This window comes from Phyllostomus discolor, chromosome 4 (assembly GCF_004126475.2).
Source record: "Phyllostomus discolor isolate MPI-MPIP mPhyDis1 chromosome 4, mPhyDis1.pri.v3, whole genome shotgun sequence".
NCBI classification, from domain to species: Eukaryota; Metazoa; Chordata; class Mammalia; order Chiroptera; family Phyllostomidae; genus Phyllostomus; species Phyllostomus discolor.
Window position 1 is genome coordinate 84390989 of NC_040906.2, and position 18750 is coordinate 84409738.

At 38.6% G+C, this 18750-nt stretch overlaps 1 protein-coding gene across 1 annotated transcript in view; it reads left to right on the plus strand.

Annotated features, from left to right (window-relative positions):
• Positions 1-18750, plus strand: part of CNTNAP5 (contactin associated protein family member 5) — a 959167-nt gene that overhangs the window by 791150 nt on the left and 149267 nt on the right. The window contains exons 17-18 of the mRNA XM_036022576.1: positions 1105-1323; positions 11482-11721. Of these exons, the coding sequence (XP_035878469.1) occupies positions 1105-1323; positions 11482-11721 (459 nt within the window). The remainder of the gene's footprint in view (positions 1-1104; positions 1324-11481; positions 11722-18750) is intronic.

Here is an 18750-nt window from a genome sequence, read left to right on the forward strand (position 1 = left end):
GCTTTACTGGACTGCCATTGTGGGTCTGGGCAGGTGTGGCCCCATGTTATGGAACCAATCATTTCCAAGTTCTCACGCAGGTACAGGCGCAGTAACCAGGGGGAGTTGCCTCCCAGGCTCCGTAACTAGGGAAAGTTACCTCCATTTCCCTGGCTTAGAGCTTGGCCAGAGCTATTTAACATATCCATGCAACCAGCCAAAGGCCATAGATATGCTAAAAGACCACGCCAGAGGGTAGCTGCAAGGCTGTTGCTATGGGAAAGAGCTCTAAATGGCCCTGCTCCATTTCTCCCCTCCCCTGGGGTGGGGGGTGAGGACATTCTATATATTTTTCTAATATTTCCTGGACACCTTGAGTTCTGAACCCCATTCCAAATCTCTATTTGGGGACCCTTTGGCTGCACCCTCCTACACTATTATCATTGTTATATCATTATATGTATGACAGACCCTCACTGGCTGCAACTGGCTTGTATGATATGTAGATTGATATAGAAGGGCAGAGTCAGGGAAGGAGACCAGAGTGGGGAGGGAGGTGCATGTGTTTCATACCAAACACCACCACTTGCAGCTATGTCTTCTTGCACAGACACTTAAACTTTCTGAGCCTCTCTCTCTTTTTTTAATCTTAGTGCAAATGCTTACATCACATGTATCGATAAAATAACATGGAGAAGTGCACTGGATATTCCAGGCCATGAGTCGTTTCCCTAAAAGAGTGGAGCTGCCTAGCTAACCCAGTATCTATACATATCAAAGAAGACAGGAAGCCAACAATGGACACAGAATACCCAGAACTTTGGCATATATATATATATATATATATATATATATATCAGATTGACATTGGTATTGCAGGTCCCTACACTATTACCTGAATTCTCAGACTCAGAACTGACTGAACCAAAATAAAATCTTGAGGCATAGTATTTGGTATATATGACTATCAAGGTTAATTTTAATACTGCAGGGGTTTCTACTGAACTCCTCTTTACCTAGCTATTGACTTATGATTGTTTATATTATTTAGTCACAATATGTTTGTGCCCTAAATGCATTGATGACTTCTTTCATCTTTCTACCTATTTCCTTTTTTGGTTTCAGCTCCTTCTGAGATCACTTTTGCCATTGATGTTGGGAATGGTCCCATAGAGCTCGTAGTCCAGTCTCCTTCTCTTCTGAATGACAACCAATGGCATTATGTTCGGGCCGAGAGGAACCTCAAGGTGACCTCACTCCAGGTGGACAGCCTTCCCAGGATGAGCAGGGAGACTTTGGAAGAGGGCCATTTCCGACTTCAGCTGAACAGCCAGCTGTTTGTAGGTAGGGGAAATCTTAAGGTGTTCTTTTTTTTTTTTTTTTTTTAGATTTTATTTATTTATTTTTAGAGAGGGAAGGGAGAGAGATAGAGAGAGAGAGAAACATCATTGTGTGGTTGCTGGGGGTTATGACCTGCAACCCAGGCATGTACCCTGGTTGGGAATCGAACCTATGACACTTTGGTTCACAGCCCGCACTCAATCCACTGAGCTGAGCTACGCCAGCCAGGAGAATCTTAAGGCATTCTTTATGCTAAAATCCCTGCAAAACCATCCTGTGACCAGGCCTAAGAGAAATTGCTTTTATTTTAAACCAAAGAAATGAATAAAATATGATATAAAACATTTATAATTGTAAATTTTATTTTACAAATTCTTTCTTGCTTGCTTCATTAGCCACAGCAATAAAAGATTATGCCAGAAAAAGATTATGTAGCAAATTCTGAGGTGATCTCAGACCTCTTTGTATCTTTTATCCTTGTACATATCTAGGGACTTCTATTATTTTTATTTTTATAATCGTAATACTCTTAGAAAAATAATATATAAGCTATTTACACCCTAGCAGTGCCAACTTAAAGTCAGTGGGATACATTTTCCCCTTTTGGCTGATACTTAACTCCTAGGAATTATCATAACAGTGTAATGAAATATGCTGTACCATCTAAAATGGATTTTAGTCATCAGTAATATGATGATCACTTCTCGCCCTTTTGGCTAAGATCAAATATAGTAATATGATGAGGGAAGAAACTATTGATTTTTAAACTAGGAGCTTCTTTGATACTCCGTAAAATCATATTACTTGGGTGGCTGCCTTACACCTGCACATAAAGCAGTCTTCACCCCCAAGCAAATGACTCTCCACTGCTCATTGATTCCATTAGACTCAGGTCAGGCTTTAGACAAGTTGTTCATCTGAACTGGCTACCACTGCTGATCATAGGGGACTGGAAAATTGCAGACATCATTCACTGAGTCATTCATTTATTCATTTCATAGTCACTGAGAACATAATGTACATCGGACTCCTTGTTGAATGGTAGAAACTGACAGACAAATTGTGCAGTGACACTGCTTTCAAAGAGCTCACAGTTGTGTGTGTGTGTGTGTGTGTGAGAGAGAGAGAGAGAGAGAAAGAGAGAGAGAGAGAGAATTTAGCTACACTAGTCCAAGTCAGAAAGATCAGTCTTATAGCTGTAATTTAGAAAGGATTTTTTATAAATATGTTGAGCAGGGCAGGTAAAGCTTTAAAGTACAAAAATAGCCATAAATGTTAGGGATATTGTAATATTATTAAACCAAAGAAGCTTCTTTTACATAAAATTTGAAGTTCAGATGCTTAAAACAATGATATAAATGGGTTCCAAAAGTTGCCAATCTCCCCAGATTTAATTTTTTTCTTCTTTTTTTAAAAATTTAACCAACTCTCACACTACATAGCCTTCCTGTAAGTAACAACATTCCATCATCAATCAACTGGTGTTTTTACTTGCTTCTTTTATATTTGGGTTTGTAAAATTTTTAGCCCTGAAAAAAGTGGTCACTGAAAGCATGTAAGCTAAAAGAAAAGTAAGAGAATATGTCATATTCTCTTTTCTCAACAGGAATCATTCCTTCTTCATCTGTCATGTTTTTCAGATCTAGCAGAAGCTATGATATAAGTGATTAAAACAATGTTATGATTATAAGACATTTACTTAATTAATAGCCTATTTAAGTGATATGATTAATTATTAAAATAATTTTAAAATTTATATTGATGTTTTAATTCTCTTTAAATATCACTTTATTTCTCTAAAGAAGTTTGTTAATCAAGATTTTTTGTGAAATAAATTCAAGTAGTTTGAAATTTTATAAATTATATTCATGCCAAAGTTTAATTTCTCTTCAGTCTTCACAAATATTTCAGGATGAAATTTGTGTATAAAAATGGAATAATGTTTGATACTTTCATGAAAATTTCATATAGCAATGATTATCATATGTCCTGAATATGTGATAATTTTCTGCAAGTCAACAGGACAAAATAGGCAGCTGTATTTCATGGCAGGTGTTTCTCTGTAGATATTTCAATTAAACTGATCACAAAGATATTGAGTTATAGAAGTATGTAGATGGGTCTAGAGGAGACACCTTGTTCAAGGTGGAGCCAAAGTCAGAGGACCCAAGGTCAGCTGTGGCAAGAGCACCTGCTTCTGTTTCTCTCCAATAAATTCCATCTCAGATGTTACTCAGCTTTATTGAATTTGTCTTGATATACATGGAGAAGAAAAATGCTGTTGGAGGTTATTTTAGTCTGTGGATTTGAGTTTTGTTGTTTAGTGTTCAGTGATATATCCATTTAGAAATATAAGGTATCTCAAAATGCTGAGGTTGTGATATTTCTAGTTTTATAATTTAGTGGTTAAAAAAAAAAGAGCAAAAATCAAAACAACAACAACAATAAGAACATGCTTTATTTAGCTACAGCAACCCAAATAGAGAATTGGATTCCCTATCATTTTGAAATTTAGAGACACTGAATATTTTTATTTGCTGGGCTGGAAAAGATATTAGTATGTTCTTCTTTACTGTGATAAATTGAATGTGGTTGTACGTAAATATTAATTTGGTTGTGCCTGACCAGATATCTTTAGCCACTGAACTATCTTTCAGTCATTTAACATGGTAATCACCGTTATTGCCTCTGTGTTCCTAAGTGCTTCCTGAGAACCAGAAATGGGTTGAATTTCATAGAATAAGGTGGACCTCTTTGTATTGCCCTTGATACTGGAATGTGAAGTTGAAGTTCTGGTAACATTAGTCAATTCACACTGGATTCCCAGAAATAATATTTTTACTCCAGGCTTTTATAACCACAATAGTTACAGTTACATTTACAACCATGCGTTTTCACTGATCACATTTTCTTTAACAGAGTAGGAGAAACTTTATAACATATGGCTTCTGAAATGTATACTGATTGCTTGTGATTGCTCCACCTTTGATATTCTCAGAGGTTTCATCCATCTGCTTTGCTCTTCCCTGCTAATGTGCCAGTCACTATGAGAATGAGGCAAGAGGATTCCAAGAACTTGCACCCTTGGCAAACAGTGAAATAAGGAGATCTGGGTATGAATTCCAAGTAAATTGCCAGCGGTCCATGAGGCCTTGGTAGAGAAGCAACTAGACTAAGCATACTCATTTTTTCATCTGCAGAATGAAAATGATGGGTATGGTAACTAATTTTTTACATTGTCAGGATTTACTATCTCTATGTACATCATTAAGAATGACATCTTTAGCCCTGGCTGGCATGGCTCAGTGGATTGAGTGTGGGCTGCAAACCAAAGTGTCTCAGGTTCGATTCCCAGTAAGGGCACATGCCTGGGTTGCATGCCACAACCCCCAGCAACTGCACATTGATGTTTCTCTCTCTCCCTCTTTCTCCCTCCCTTCCCTCTCTGAAAATAAATACAATCTTAAAAAAAAAGAATGACATCTTTAGCCTCATGCCTATGTATGTGTAGCAGCAAGGAAAAGTCTCATTTTCTCTAGGTATTGACAATATCAACTTTTTCTAGATGTGCTGCAATTATAGAGTGGACATTTGTAGAGATGTTGTTCTGTGAGTCTCATTTTTATGTGGCATTATTTCCATCTTTCTTGTCTTTCATGGAACTTAGTTTTCCACCTTTTCAGCTTGATTTCTTTGTCTATGTCAAAATAAACTATAGTTATTACCAACTTATAACTCCTTGGGGAAAATCCTACACTGTCTTGGTAAATAATAAAGTTGCAGAGATCCAAAGTGTTTCTCTTGCTTCCACACTGGCAGGAAATTGGGAATATAGGAAATATCCCTATATTCAGGTAAATCGTGTCAACTGTGGTGAGGGCACAAAAGAGAACAGAGGCCCTTATACTTGTGCTCAAGGAGGGCACAAGAAATTGAGCTGTGTCTCTGGAATCACTGAGCATTTGTCCCGAGGACGCATGGAGGTTTTCTAAGACAGGCTGAAAATGATGACGGCCACATATTTAAGAATTGATTCATGTTCAGTCCAAAGAAATAGCATTACAATGAACATGCTAATACCAGGAGCCAACTGAAGAGTTTCATCTAACAGAGCTTCTAGTGAGGACAGCTAGCTAATGGTGTAAGTTGTCAGCAAGAGTGATATGAAAGTCAAGAGGATAAATATATGTATATATGTCACTTAGGAGAAGAAACCATGTAAAACACCAGGAGAAGGAAGTTGAATAATCACTCATTTGTAGTACCGGTCCAAATTGTCTAATCAAATAGCTCATTTTAGGATTTTAGGGCTGTGAAGATATACAGGCTTTGAAGGTTAAGAGATCTCAGTACAACTCCTGGTTCTGTTATATAAATTCAGGTGTGACTCAGTCTGTTGGGCACTGTCCCACAAACTGAACAGTTGCTGGTTCAATTTCAAGTCAGGGCACATGCTTGGGTTGCAGGCCAGGTCCCCAGTTAGGGGCATGAGTGAGGCAAATAGTGATGTTTCTTTTTCACTTTGATGTTTCTCTCCTCTTCTTTCCCCTTCCCTTCTCCTCTCTCTAAAAATAAATTAATACAATTTTTAAAAATATGTTTGATCCTTGACTCTGGCCAAAACAGTGTCTGTGACACTAAGTTTTTTCAACTATCTAATGTGAATAATATGGATAATTCATTTTTTCATCATACAGTCATTCAATTAGTTAATTATAAAGTTTCTAGCATATAGTAAAAATGTTTGTTTTTGTTAGAATTAGAGACATTTTTCTGATTCTCAAACTACTTGTGGGTTAAGTATGAGACTCCGTTAAATGATTTTCAGCAGCTTTAAGGATAATGCTACATTCCTGTTGTTGTTCTTTCAACCTTGTGTAAACTCTAGACAAGCTGCAGACAAATCCACAAGGGCCAGGAAGGCAATGTGAATGTTTGATGTGATCCTGGTAAGAATGTGGCCATTGGAGAGTGCATGCAGGTCATCGTTTAGTGCACCTGAGTTTTGTCATTCAGGAAGCAAATTCATTGTTAGCAGATCTTCTGATTCTTTAGTGGAATACTTACTAGAATTTTTAAAAATGGCTTCTGTTTAAAAAATAGGCAAAGAGTTAAAATAAATACTGGGTGGGCAAGAAATATATAAACTGAGGAATATGTGCATATGAGTGTAGGTGTGTGTGTGTTTGTGATGGTAGGGATGAAGGAGGAGTGCTGTGAAGTGCATGGAGGAAGGTACCATATGACATAAACACAAGGTACATGATAAGGTCTAAAGTCAAGACGCACCATGGGCATGGGGGAGCCATTAACAATTCAGGTGCCTGATACCCTGAAGTCAGAGCAGGAAGGTGAAGAGATAAGTAGAGACAAGACCTTTCATTGTATATCAGCTGTGCTAAGGATTGGAGCTTATTTTTCCACATATGACTATTCTTCAAAGGGTATAAAACAGGTCTGGCAGAATTAAATTTTTACATATGGTTGATCTCTCTGCTTGCAAGGTGGTGAGTGGATGAAAGAGTCAGAGCTGAGAGTAAAGACATCAATTGTCTTTTGCTGGAATTCAAGTGGTGTGTGGCTCTGGGTGTGGAAGGGAGCAGATGGGTTCAAGATATCTGGAAGAGGAGATCCACAGGACTGGTTGTGGGGAAAGGGCTGTGAGAGAAGAGGAGTAGGGATAACTGTGGCTGCATTTCTGCCCAGTATTCAAGTTTAGCAGAGATTCACACCTCTAACACATATTGTACACAGAGTAGATAATGTCAGAAATGGAGGGCACTGACAACCTGACAGGGTATGAGTGTGTGAGTGGGGAACATCATTTTAGAATTATTCTATACTGAGTCTACATACAGGGGTGAACAAAAGTAAGTTTACAGTTGTGAGTACACAAAACACAGAGTTTATTCTTGTATTGCTAATTAATTATTGTATTACTTTCCATACAAACAACTGTAAACTTGCTTTTGCCTGCACTTGCATTACTTCTATTGGCTCTCCATAAAAAATAAAGGAGCCTAAACTCTAATTTTTGTTTGTTTTTCTTTTCCCTTGTAAAAAATAAAAAGCAGTCAGGTAAAACCTAATACTTAGTTAATTTGCCAGTGAGTTCTTAGACCATTGTGTCATTGTGTTTTGTCAGCACCTGGGATAGCACTGATTCCCCATTTTTGGGGTCATTTTCACTATACTATGTCTCAAACATCAGGGGATGCTTTTCTGTCAGAGGAACCACCCTAGTCACTCTTTCCATTTAGAAATTTTTGACTGAGTCACATGCAAAAATAATGTGCAATAGATCGAGAACTACTTCCGGCAAGATGGAGGAATAGGTGGACGTACCGTACCTCCTCGTACAACCAAGATTAGAAAACCAATAATTTACAACAATAATTTACTATCAGAATAACACCCAGATCCGGCAGAGGATTTATCTGAATGGAAGTCGGGCAGCCAAGAAGTTGAAGTAGACGCGTTCATCCGGTCTGGTAGGAGAAGACGAGCCAGGCAGGCACGGGGCTGGCTCGGGTAGGCGGCGCGCGGAGGTCGGGGGAAGGTTTGGCGCGAAATCGGCGCAAAAGCCATCCGGGGGCGCAAGAAGGCAGCGGTGATCCCTGAGTACGCAAGCTGCGGCTGGCAGACCCAGAGGGGTAGCGATTGTGGACCAGGGCAGAACTCGCGGCCCAGAAGCCCAGACAAGGGTCTGAGTCCAGGAGAACGGAACTACCGCCATTGTTTTCTCCCGCCCCGCTCCTGCTCCCGCCCCACCCCCACATATAACGTCACAATCTAGCGACTGGGGTGCCCAGCCCCGGTGAGCACCTAAGGCTCCGCCCCCCACCGTAACAAGAGCAACCAGACTGAAAAAAAAAGGAGAGACAGGGGAAAAAAAAATATGTTTTCAACAGAGCAGATCAGTCCCCCAGGACTCATCCTTTTGAGCGACCAAGAATTAGCCAATCTATCAGATGCGCAGTTCAAAACACTGGTGATCAGAAAGCTCACGGAACTGGTGGATTTTGGACGAAATTTAGATGAAAGAATGCAGATTACCATAAAACAGATGCAGGAAGACACGCGGAGGAGAGCCAATAGTGAAAGGAAGGAATATGAGTCTCAAAACACTACAGTGGACCAGAAGGAAGATAGAATCAACCAAGCAGGAAAGCATGATGAAATAAGAATTCAAAAGATTGAGGAAAAGATTAAGAGCATCCAAGACACCTTTAAACGTTCCAATATCCGAATTATAGGGGTACCAGAATCGGAAGGGGAAAAGCAACAGATTGAGCACGTATTTGAACAAATAATAAAGGAGAACTTCCCCAATCTGGCAAAGGGAACAGTCTTCCAAGAAATCCAAGAAGCTCAGAGAGCCCCAAAGAAGTTGGACCCAAGAAGAAACACGCCAAGGCACATCATAATTACATTAGCCAAGGTAAAAATGAAGGAGAGAATCCTAGAAGCAGCAAGAGGTAAGGGGACAGTCACCTACAAAGGAGTTCCCATCAGGCTGTCAGCTGATTTCTCCAAAGAGACCTTACAGGCAAGAAGGGGCTGGAAAGAAATATTCCAAGTCATGAAAGACAAGGACCTACATCCCAGATTGCTCTATCCAGCAAAGCTCTCATTTAGAATGGAAGGGCAGATAAAGTGCTTCTCAGATAAGGTCAAGTTAAAGGAGTTCATCATCACCAAGCCCTTATTTTATGAAATGCTAAAGGGACTTATCTAAGAAAAGAAGATAAAGAAAAGACATGTATAGTAAAAGGACAGCAAACTCACAAATATTAACAACCACACCTAAAGAAAAACCAAAAGAAACCAAGTAAACAATTAGAACAGGAACAGAACCACAGAAATGGAGGGCACATGGAGGGTTAGGCAGCAAGGGGGTGGGAGGAGGAGAGAGGGGGAAAAGGTATAGAGAATAAGTAGCATAGAATGTAGGTTGAAAATAGATAGGGGGAGGGCAAGAATAGTACGGGAAATGTAGAAACTAAAGAACTCATAAGTATGACACATGGACATGAACTAAAGGGGGAAATGTGGGTGGGAGGGGGGTACAAGGTGGAGGGGAGAGAAGGGGGGAAATGGGACAACTGTAATAGCATAATCAATAAAATATATTTAAAAAAATAATAATGTGCAATAGATCCTTCATTCTCCACCTCTGCTAGAATAAAAGTGCCACTAAGAAGACATATGAAGAGTTATTTAAATCCACCACAGGGAATAACAACAAAATGAAGGAAAAATAAAATAAAATATTTGACTATATAAATCCTCTCCTCTTTATTCTACACAATCTCTAGGAAAGAAACAATGAACCTTGCCCTATAATCTGTTTGTATTTTTAATTGTTTTTTCTTGTGACTAAAAGGAGATGCACTCACTAAAATTGAGATAGGCAGAAGAATGCAGTTTGGGTTTGACCCCCTGGCTGGCTTGGGTATCACTTACCAGAACTGAAAATACAATGGTATTTTATCATTAATTCAGGGTAAGAGACTAGATTAATCCTTTAGGAACATTCTGTCTTTAGATGCAGACAGTGACTGCCATACATGTATTTATAGGTCTGATGATATGATGTGATTCAGAGAAGGCAGAATTCTCCATACTTCTACCCTATGTTGCCACCATCTTCATTTCCAATATTTACTTGTCAACCCTGCCATGCTGACTGATGCCAGCAAAAATCATCTTACATATTCATTTCTTTAACTTACAGCTCTGTTTCTTATTTAAATCTATATCCCCGTTCTGAAATAGCACATTAGGAACTCATATCTGTATCCACCTTGGTGAGAACATACCGGTATTTTTATTTGGTAATTTGCTAGACCAAGATTCAATAAAGTTGCAACAGGAAGGACTAGAGATGAATGAGGCTTGGAAAGCAGAGGTGACTTAAAAAGAAAATAAAAGTGGTTTCTAGTCTGTGTTGTTTTCCAACACACCTTCTCCTCCTTTCCATTAGTATTCTGTGTAGAGCCAGAAGACCCAATTGTCCTCCACAATCTATGTGCATGGATTTTAGTCCAAAGCATTGCATTTGGAATGGAACCTGGGTTCCTTATTGCCAAACATGTGTCTTCTCTGGGACCTTCCAAAATTCTCAACACAAAATAAATATCCTTTGATGGGTTGTAACTTAATATCTGGCTTATTGTTTCTCAATACACATTTTCTGATATTAGACATTTAGGTTAGTAGAATCTTGGATTTCTAACAGTAACAAATGCCCTGAATCTTTGAATCTATTCTGTTCTTAAAAAATTTGCAACAAGTATTGCATATGTCTCTGAAACTGTCAATAGGTACCCTCAGCAGAAAGTGAGGTAGCAATTCTTTTCTGCATTCTAGAAGAAATTTATCTTTCAAATAATAAGTTGAGGGTAATATGTTGGATGGGTAGATAGATAGATACACATATAGTTATAGATATAAATATACCATTATAAGGATTTACAAGAAGGGATACAAAAGAGCAGTGATTGAGGATGTACTATATCTTAACTAAGCCTTACTGTAAACACATGAAATAGAGTTATTGTTATTGTACAGATCAAGTAGCTGAAGCTCTGGTGAGTCAGTGGTCAGTGTAGCTAATCATCTAGTAACATGGAGTTTGACTCCATGTTTGTCTGGTTCTAAAATCCACCCTCCCTCTAGTTCATCACATTGCACTAATCAAATAAGCATTACAAAGCTCCTTGTAGTTTTCTAATTTCATGAGCCTAGCAACTTGCTTCTAACTTTTCCAGAGGCACAATTTCACTCTATGCATTCAACTTCAGATTTCTGGTATATACTAAAAAGACTTTTTATTTCATTTGCAAAGAATATGACAACTTTTTATCTTAAAGATTCTCTCTTAAATGTGTAGAGTACAGAATTCCATATGAAATATAATCTCTTAAAAAACTGTTGTGAGTGTACATTTGGAGGTGGGTGTTTTTCCCAGCCTGAAAAGGCATGCATTCTGTCAAGGCTCTTTAAATTTCCAATTCTCAATAGAAACTTTAGTAGAAAAGTAACCACAGCATCACAATAGAACAATTGTTAACTGTTATGAATGCCAGTTCCAAACTTTAAGAAAATTGGAACCCTTTGATACCTTATATGTTTTTGCTTGTGTTTTTTGCCACTTAGGGGGAACATCATCAAAACAGAAAGGCTTTCTAGGATGCATACGCTCCTTACACTTGAATGGACAGAAACTGGACTTGGAGGAGAGGGCCAAGGTCACATCTGGAGTCCGGCCAGGATGCCCAGGCCATTGCAGCAGTTATGGCAGCATCTGCCACAATGGGGGCAAGTGTGTGGAGAAGCGCAGTGGATACTTCTGTGATTGCACCAATTCACCATATGAAGGGCCCTTTTGCAAAAAAGGTAAAATAGGCATTTTTGTTTTCCCATGTGCTGTGTTGTAGTACTTACAGCCTATGGCCAAGTCATATTATTCCATCACCTTATATAGTCTTCAAACAATCATTTGGTCTCCTTCAAGTTCTCTCTGTTTAGAGACTGTGCATATCTCCTCAACATAATTACAATTATTCATTATCACTGGGTGTGGGCACTAGCAATGACATCATAACAAAGGGATAGTAAAAGTATAAGCAGGCTAACCATAGCCAAGAGTCAGCTGAGCACTGGGAGAGGTGGAATCTCATTTCTGTTGGGTCGCATGGATCACAAAGGGTGCACTGACTTTCTCAGTTCCACTCCCTCAGTCCATAAATGTAATCAAAGCATCATAGAGTCTAGTCCTGGTGGAACTTTAGAAGACCTTAAGCAAACTAAGGCATTTTTACAATAAGGAGAGTGGAGATAAGTTAGTAAAATCAGTATCATGTATTTAGTAAAATCCCCCTATTCTACAGGTGACATGAATGGGATTTGAGGCTTTAAAAGCCCTCCCAAGAGACTCATACTTAGTCCATCAGGGTGCTATGAAACAGAAGACTCAAAATTCCTGCCCTGATGCCTTTCTACATCCCCTCCAAATCTTATTAATTGATTACATTGACAAAAGCTAACCATGGTGAATACACACCTTAGGCAAAGAATGACAGTCATGATATGTTATCCAGAGAAATTCAAGGTAAGAATACAAAGTGTAATATCTTGTTTTTTATTGTAAATACTTAGTATTTTTAAAATAGAAGAATGAAAGATTTGGTCTGCTCTATGCTTTTGTAGAATGTTTAAGTTTATTTTATTGATAAAAAGATTGTTTAGTAAATGCTAAAAGCAGTCTTTCAAGAGCAGCATTTAAAGAGATCCAAGATGGCAGTGGAGTAAATGGAAGTTACATGCACTTACTCCTGAGACAAAACTGGATTTACAACTAAAATATAGAACAATCAACCTGAATAACCAACTGAAGACTAGCTGAACAGAAGTCTTATAACCAAGGATTGACCGAAGAAGCCACAACAAGCCTGGTAGAAAGGGTGGAGACAAAAAAAAAAAAAAAATGGACTGGCCTTGTTCCCATGGGCAGAGCTGAGAATCCTAAAAAATATCCTAGCTGATGGGGGTTCCCTCTGAGGAACAAGCTTCCCTGCCCAGAACACCAGAGCCAAGAAGAGGCCCACACATAACATCTGACTATGAAAATCAGTGGGGTTTCTGTCCACAAAGGAGACAGGAGTCTGCTAGATATCCAGGCACACTTTTAAAGCAATAGTGCACAAAATCTCCTTTGTAGTCACTGACCTTGAGCTCCAGGGTAGGGAGGGCAGAGCAGGGCAGAATAGACACTGGGTGAGTAGACACTGGGGTTTGCAGTTCTAGGGAGAGAGCTAAACAGACAGCCACAGGGTCCCTGTACTTAGTTTCTCACCCATATAGAAGACACCAACTTTTATGGGTAGAGCACTTCCCTCCATATTGCATCAGACTGGGAAAATGGAATAGCCCCACCTTCCAGACTCCCTGGAACTCTGCCCTGCAGAGTTCACACACTGCAGATGAGTCAGCTGCCTTGTCCCTGGGTATAGAGGTCTGGGCAGAATCAGAGTGTAAGTGACTGAGTTGTGTGGCTCTAAGATGGGGGGCCATATTTTTCTTGCACACCAAACTGGCACAGGGCCTTTTTTTTGCAGAGCCGAATATTGGTCTGTTTGAACTTAATAAACTCTGCTGGCCTCACCCTGATGATACCCTGAGATGCTGTCTCACCACAAAGATCTTTGAACACCCATCTGGTAGCAGCTACTCTTGGTATATCAGGGGACTTTAGTTGAGTGGCTTCAGACCCAGCACTCATAGTGAATTTGAACCTGTGTCAATCTGGTGAATGCCACACTCTTGCAACTCAAGTGCCACCAGAGGCTCATTCACTGACTAAGTCTAAGAGGCAGCCATCAGGTGGAGACTAGTGGAGGTAGATCTTGGGGTGCCCTGGGCATTTTGAAGACCTGACCCCAGGCTTGCTGCTGGTGGAAGTTGGCCTCAGTGCACAGTTTGCTCCTTCTCATGTATACCCAGTTCAATGTTCATGGCAGCGTTATTTATAGTAGTTAAGCTATGGAAACAGGCCAACTGTCCATCAATGGACAAGTGGGTGAATAAGCTGTTGTACATACACAAGGTCTGTCCAGTAAATAACCAGCCATGTACTATGAAAAATAGAGACATTTATTGAAGAAGATACAAGAGACAAGAAATATTGTACAAAGGACAATGATGCCTCAGCCACCTTCAAAGTAGGCCCCATGGGACCTAAAACAGCTCTCCCAATCACCATGAGCTGCCTGTCATATTTTCCTGAATCTCAGCGACATCTGTTTCCTTTCAGAAAGAGATCTGAAATCTCTTTCCTTTCAAAGGTGATTATGACATAACAGTGTGCATAGAAAGCTCTATAGATTCCACCAAAAAAAAAAAAAAAACTAGTTGGCTGAATAAATGAATTTGGCAAAACAGCAGGATACAAACTCAATATTCAGAAATTGAAAGCAATTTTGTACACTAACAATGAAATGTCAGAAGCAGAAATCAGGAAAAAATCCCATTTGCTATAGCAACAGGAAAAATAAATGACCTAGGAATAAACCTAACCAAGGATGTAAAAGACCTGTACTCAGAAAACTGTACAACACTAAAGAAAAAAAATTAAGGAAGATATAAACAATTGGAATAGGTACCATGCTCATGGATTGGAAGAATTAACATCATCAAAATGTCCATTCTACCCAAAGCAATTTATAAATTCAATGCAATCTGTATCAAAATACCAATGAAATATTCCACAGATATAGAACCAATATTTCAAAAATGTATATGAAACTATAAATGACCCCAAATAGCCACAAGAATTTTGAGAAAGAAGAAGAGAGCAGGAGGGATCACAATACCTGTTACCAAACTGTATTATGAGGCCACTGTAATCAAAAGAATATGGTACTGGCATAAGAACACATAAATCAATGAAACAATATAGAGAGCTCAGAAATAAACCCATGCCTCTATAGTCAATTGATATATGACAAAGAGGGCAGATGCATAAAATGAAGTAACAATAGCCTCTTCAATGAATGATGTTGGGAGATCTGGACAGCTACATGCAAAAAAAAAAAAAAAATGAAATTTGACCACCAACTTATACATACACAAAAATAAACTCAAAGTGGTAATAAACTTAAACATAAGTCACAACACCATAAAAGTCCTAGAGGAGAACATAGGCAGGAAAAGCTCAGATATTTCAAGCAGAAATATTTTCACTGATACATCCCTTAGAGCAAGGGACATAAAGGAAAGAATGAACAAATGAGACCTCATCAAAATAAAAGGCTTCTGCATGGCTAAAGAAAACATCAGCAAAATTAAAAGGGAACCAACTATATGGAAAATATATTTGCCAATGACACATCAGGCAAGGGTTTGATCTCCAAAATATATAAAGAAATCACACCACTCCACTCTAGCAAAACAAATAATACAATTATAAAATGGGCAAAGGACCTGAACAGACACTTCAAGGAGAACATACAGAGGACCCAGAGACATATTTAGGATGCTCAGCATCACAAGCCATCAGAGAGATGTAAATTAAAACCACGATGAGATACCACTTTACACCAGTCAGAATGGCCATCATAAAGTGCTGGTGAGATTGTGGAGAAAAGGCAACCCTAGTATACTGTTGGTGAGAATTCAGACTGGTATAGCCACTGTGGAAAACAGCATGGAATTTCCTCAAAAAGCTACAAATGGAACTGCCTTTTGATCCAGCATTTCCACTGTAAGGATTATATCCTAAGAATACTGAATCACCAGTTCAAAAGTACTTGTGACCCTAATGTTCGTAGCGGCACAATTTACAATAGCCAAGTGCTGGAAGCAACCTAAGTGCCCATCAGTAAATGAGTGGATCAAAAATCTATGGTACATTTACACAATGGAATACTACACAGCAGAAAGAAAGAAGGAGCTCCTACTCTTTGTGACAGCATGGATGGAACTGGAGAGCATTATGCTAAGTGAAATAAGCCAGGCAGTGAAAGATAAATACCATATGATCTCACTGTAAGTGGAATCTAATCAACAAAACAAATAAGCAAACAAAATATAACCGAGACATGGAAATAAAAAAACAAACTGATAGTAATCAGAGAAGAGCAGGGAGGGTATATGGGGAAAAGAAGGGAAAGGGTCATCAAGGAACATGTATAAAGGACCCATGGACAAATCCAAAGGGGGGTAGGATTGAGGGGGGGAGGTGGGGGTAGATTGCACAGGGAAGAGTGTTGGGGGAAAATGGAGACAACTGTACTTGAAAAACAATAAAACAAGACAGAAAAACAAAGCTGATTTTAGTTTTTGGAAAAGCAAGAAGTTTTAGGGCACCAAACCTGAGCTGTAGGGGGCTGATTCACTTGGGTGATTGGATGTTTCATCAAAAAACTCTGCATGAGACCTTATGCATGAGCAGGTACATTTTCATGATGAAGCTACCAATCACCAGTTGCCCATAGCTGTGGCCTTCTGAAGCATCCAAATAGATTCCATGGAAGAATGTTCAAGCATAACACAAAATTTGATGCATATTCATTGCTCTACTCGCTCAGTCATTTTGAATGTGATGGCCACAGAGTACACATGCTCACTCAGATGCCACTGAGTGAGCATGTGTACTCTGTGGCATCTACTGCCCCCAGTGACTAGTACAGTCAACTTGTTATTGCTCACCCATGTGCATTCCAGTCCACTCTCCTTGGCTACCAGATTACATTGATGTCTCACAAACCATTTGCACTATATTAACAATGGTTGGACCTTTTCCAGACAGTCCTCTTACACAATGGAATATTACTTGGCCATTACAAAGAATGGGATCCTACCATTTGCAACATCATGGATGGACCTAGAGGGTATTATCCTATGTGAAATAAGTCAGTCAGGGAAAGAAAAAAGCACATGATTTCCCTTACATGTGGAATAAGCAATAGAACAAACAAAACAGAAATAGATTCATATACAGAGAATAAACTGATGGTTGCTAAAAAGCAGGGTTGTTGAGATCCTAGATGAAAAATGGTAGGGGATTGAGAAATACAGATTGGAAGTTACAAAACAATCACTGTATGTTTTTCTATGCTGTAAAGTACAGCATAGAAAACATCGTCAATAATATCGTTATAGTCAATAACATCATAATACCTATGTATGATATACTTTGGATACTAAAAATATCAAATGTAACACTTGTTAAAATGAATGATTGGCTAACCACTATGCTGTACATCTGAAACTAATACAAAATAATATTGTCATTTAAATTTTTTAAAAATATGAAAGAATTTTTTAAAGAACAGCATTTAAATTATTAAATAAAGTGCTTTACTCACCATTTTATTTATTTTTTCCTTTTTTTAAAATTAATGTTCAAATATAGTTGCCTCCATTTTCCCACCACCACTTCCCCCCCCCCACCCCACCCATCCCACCTTTCACCCTCAATCTTATCTCCCTTTGGCTTTGTTCATTGGTTCTTTATACATGCTCATGGACAACCCTTTCCCTTCTTTCCCCCACTATTTCCCTACCTCCTCCCCTCTGGTTACTGTCAGTTTGTTCTTAATTTCAATGTCTCTGATTATATTTTGCTTGCTTGTTTGTCTTGTTAATTAGGTTCCACTTATAAGTGAGATCATATGGTATTTGTCTTTTACTGCCTGTCTTGCTTCATTTAGCATAATGCTCTTCAGTTCCATCCATGCTATCACAAAGGGTAGGAGCTGCTTCTTTATTTTTGCTGTGTAGTGTTCCATTGTATAAATATACCAGAGTTTTTTTATCCACTCATTCACTGGAAGTATTGAATAATCATCACTTTAAACACAATTTATAGACAAACAATGATGGCAGTTATAAAAAGTCTTGTCGATTTATTAAAACACATTTCTCAAGCCTCTCTGGCAAGCAATGCTTTATTCAATCCATTTTCCTGTTGGAAAGAAACACCCAGTATTGTCTTCCAAGGATTCATAGTCCATGTTCTTCATCCAATTGCACCAATCTTCTCTCTAGTTGATATAAATTACTTGCTTATTATCACTAGAAAGCTTTGGGATTCTTGGAAGAATATAAATGGTATAAATTGTAGGACCAACAAAGTGATGGGTCATGCACTTGAACCTGAAATACAGCAAAGCCCATTCTCATAGGCTGTTAATGCAGGTAAGATGAGCAAAGTTCTACTGGTGTAAGCCTGTGAACACCCACCCCCAAAAATTCAAGTGCCACCATTAGACTGTCTCCACATAGTAGAAGAAGCAACTACAAAATAGACAGTACCAGGCACTGACATTAAAATATACTGGCTTTGTTTTATAAGATCTATACTCAAGGTTTCTGTTTGGAAAAAAAATAGTAGACTCTGCATTTTTTCAGGGACACTGTTCAAATATCTCATAGATCATACTTTTCTGAATTTATGTAATTTTTCATTGGTTCCTTTCTCTGAAACAGCTTCTATGAATTATCTATTCTCCATCCCACTTATCACTCAGCTAAATTTGTTGAAATATCCTGTGTTCTCTCCCCATTTTTTATTTTGATTTGATCTACAAGCAAAATAGTCAAATATGTGTTTTGCCATTTTAGCTTGTTTCAATATTTCACTGATTTCAACTTCATCTCCCCCATCTCATAAATCTTAGGAAATGATTATCTTATATTCAGCATTTCCAAAATCTATAAGATCAACATTTTTACCAAGTCTATTAACCATTCTAATTGCCTTTGGGAAATGTGGCTTAGAACTGAAATGAAGCCGTTAGCTACAGAATGGTCTTGAACAAAGTTGCTTTCTATTGAGGTGGTCTTCTATGCTAACTTACCATGGCATGTATGTAAAGGTGTGGAAATAATGGAAATCCATGTGGTACAATTAGTGAAATTCAT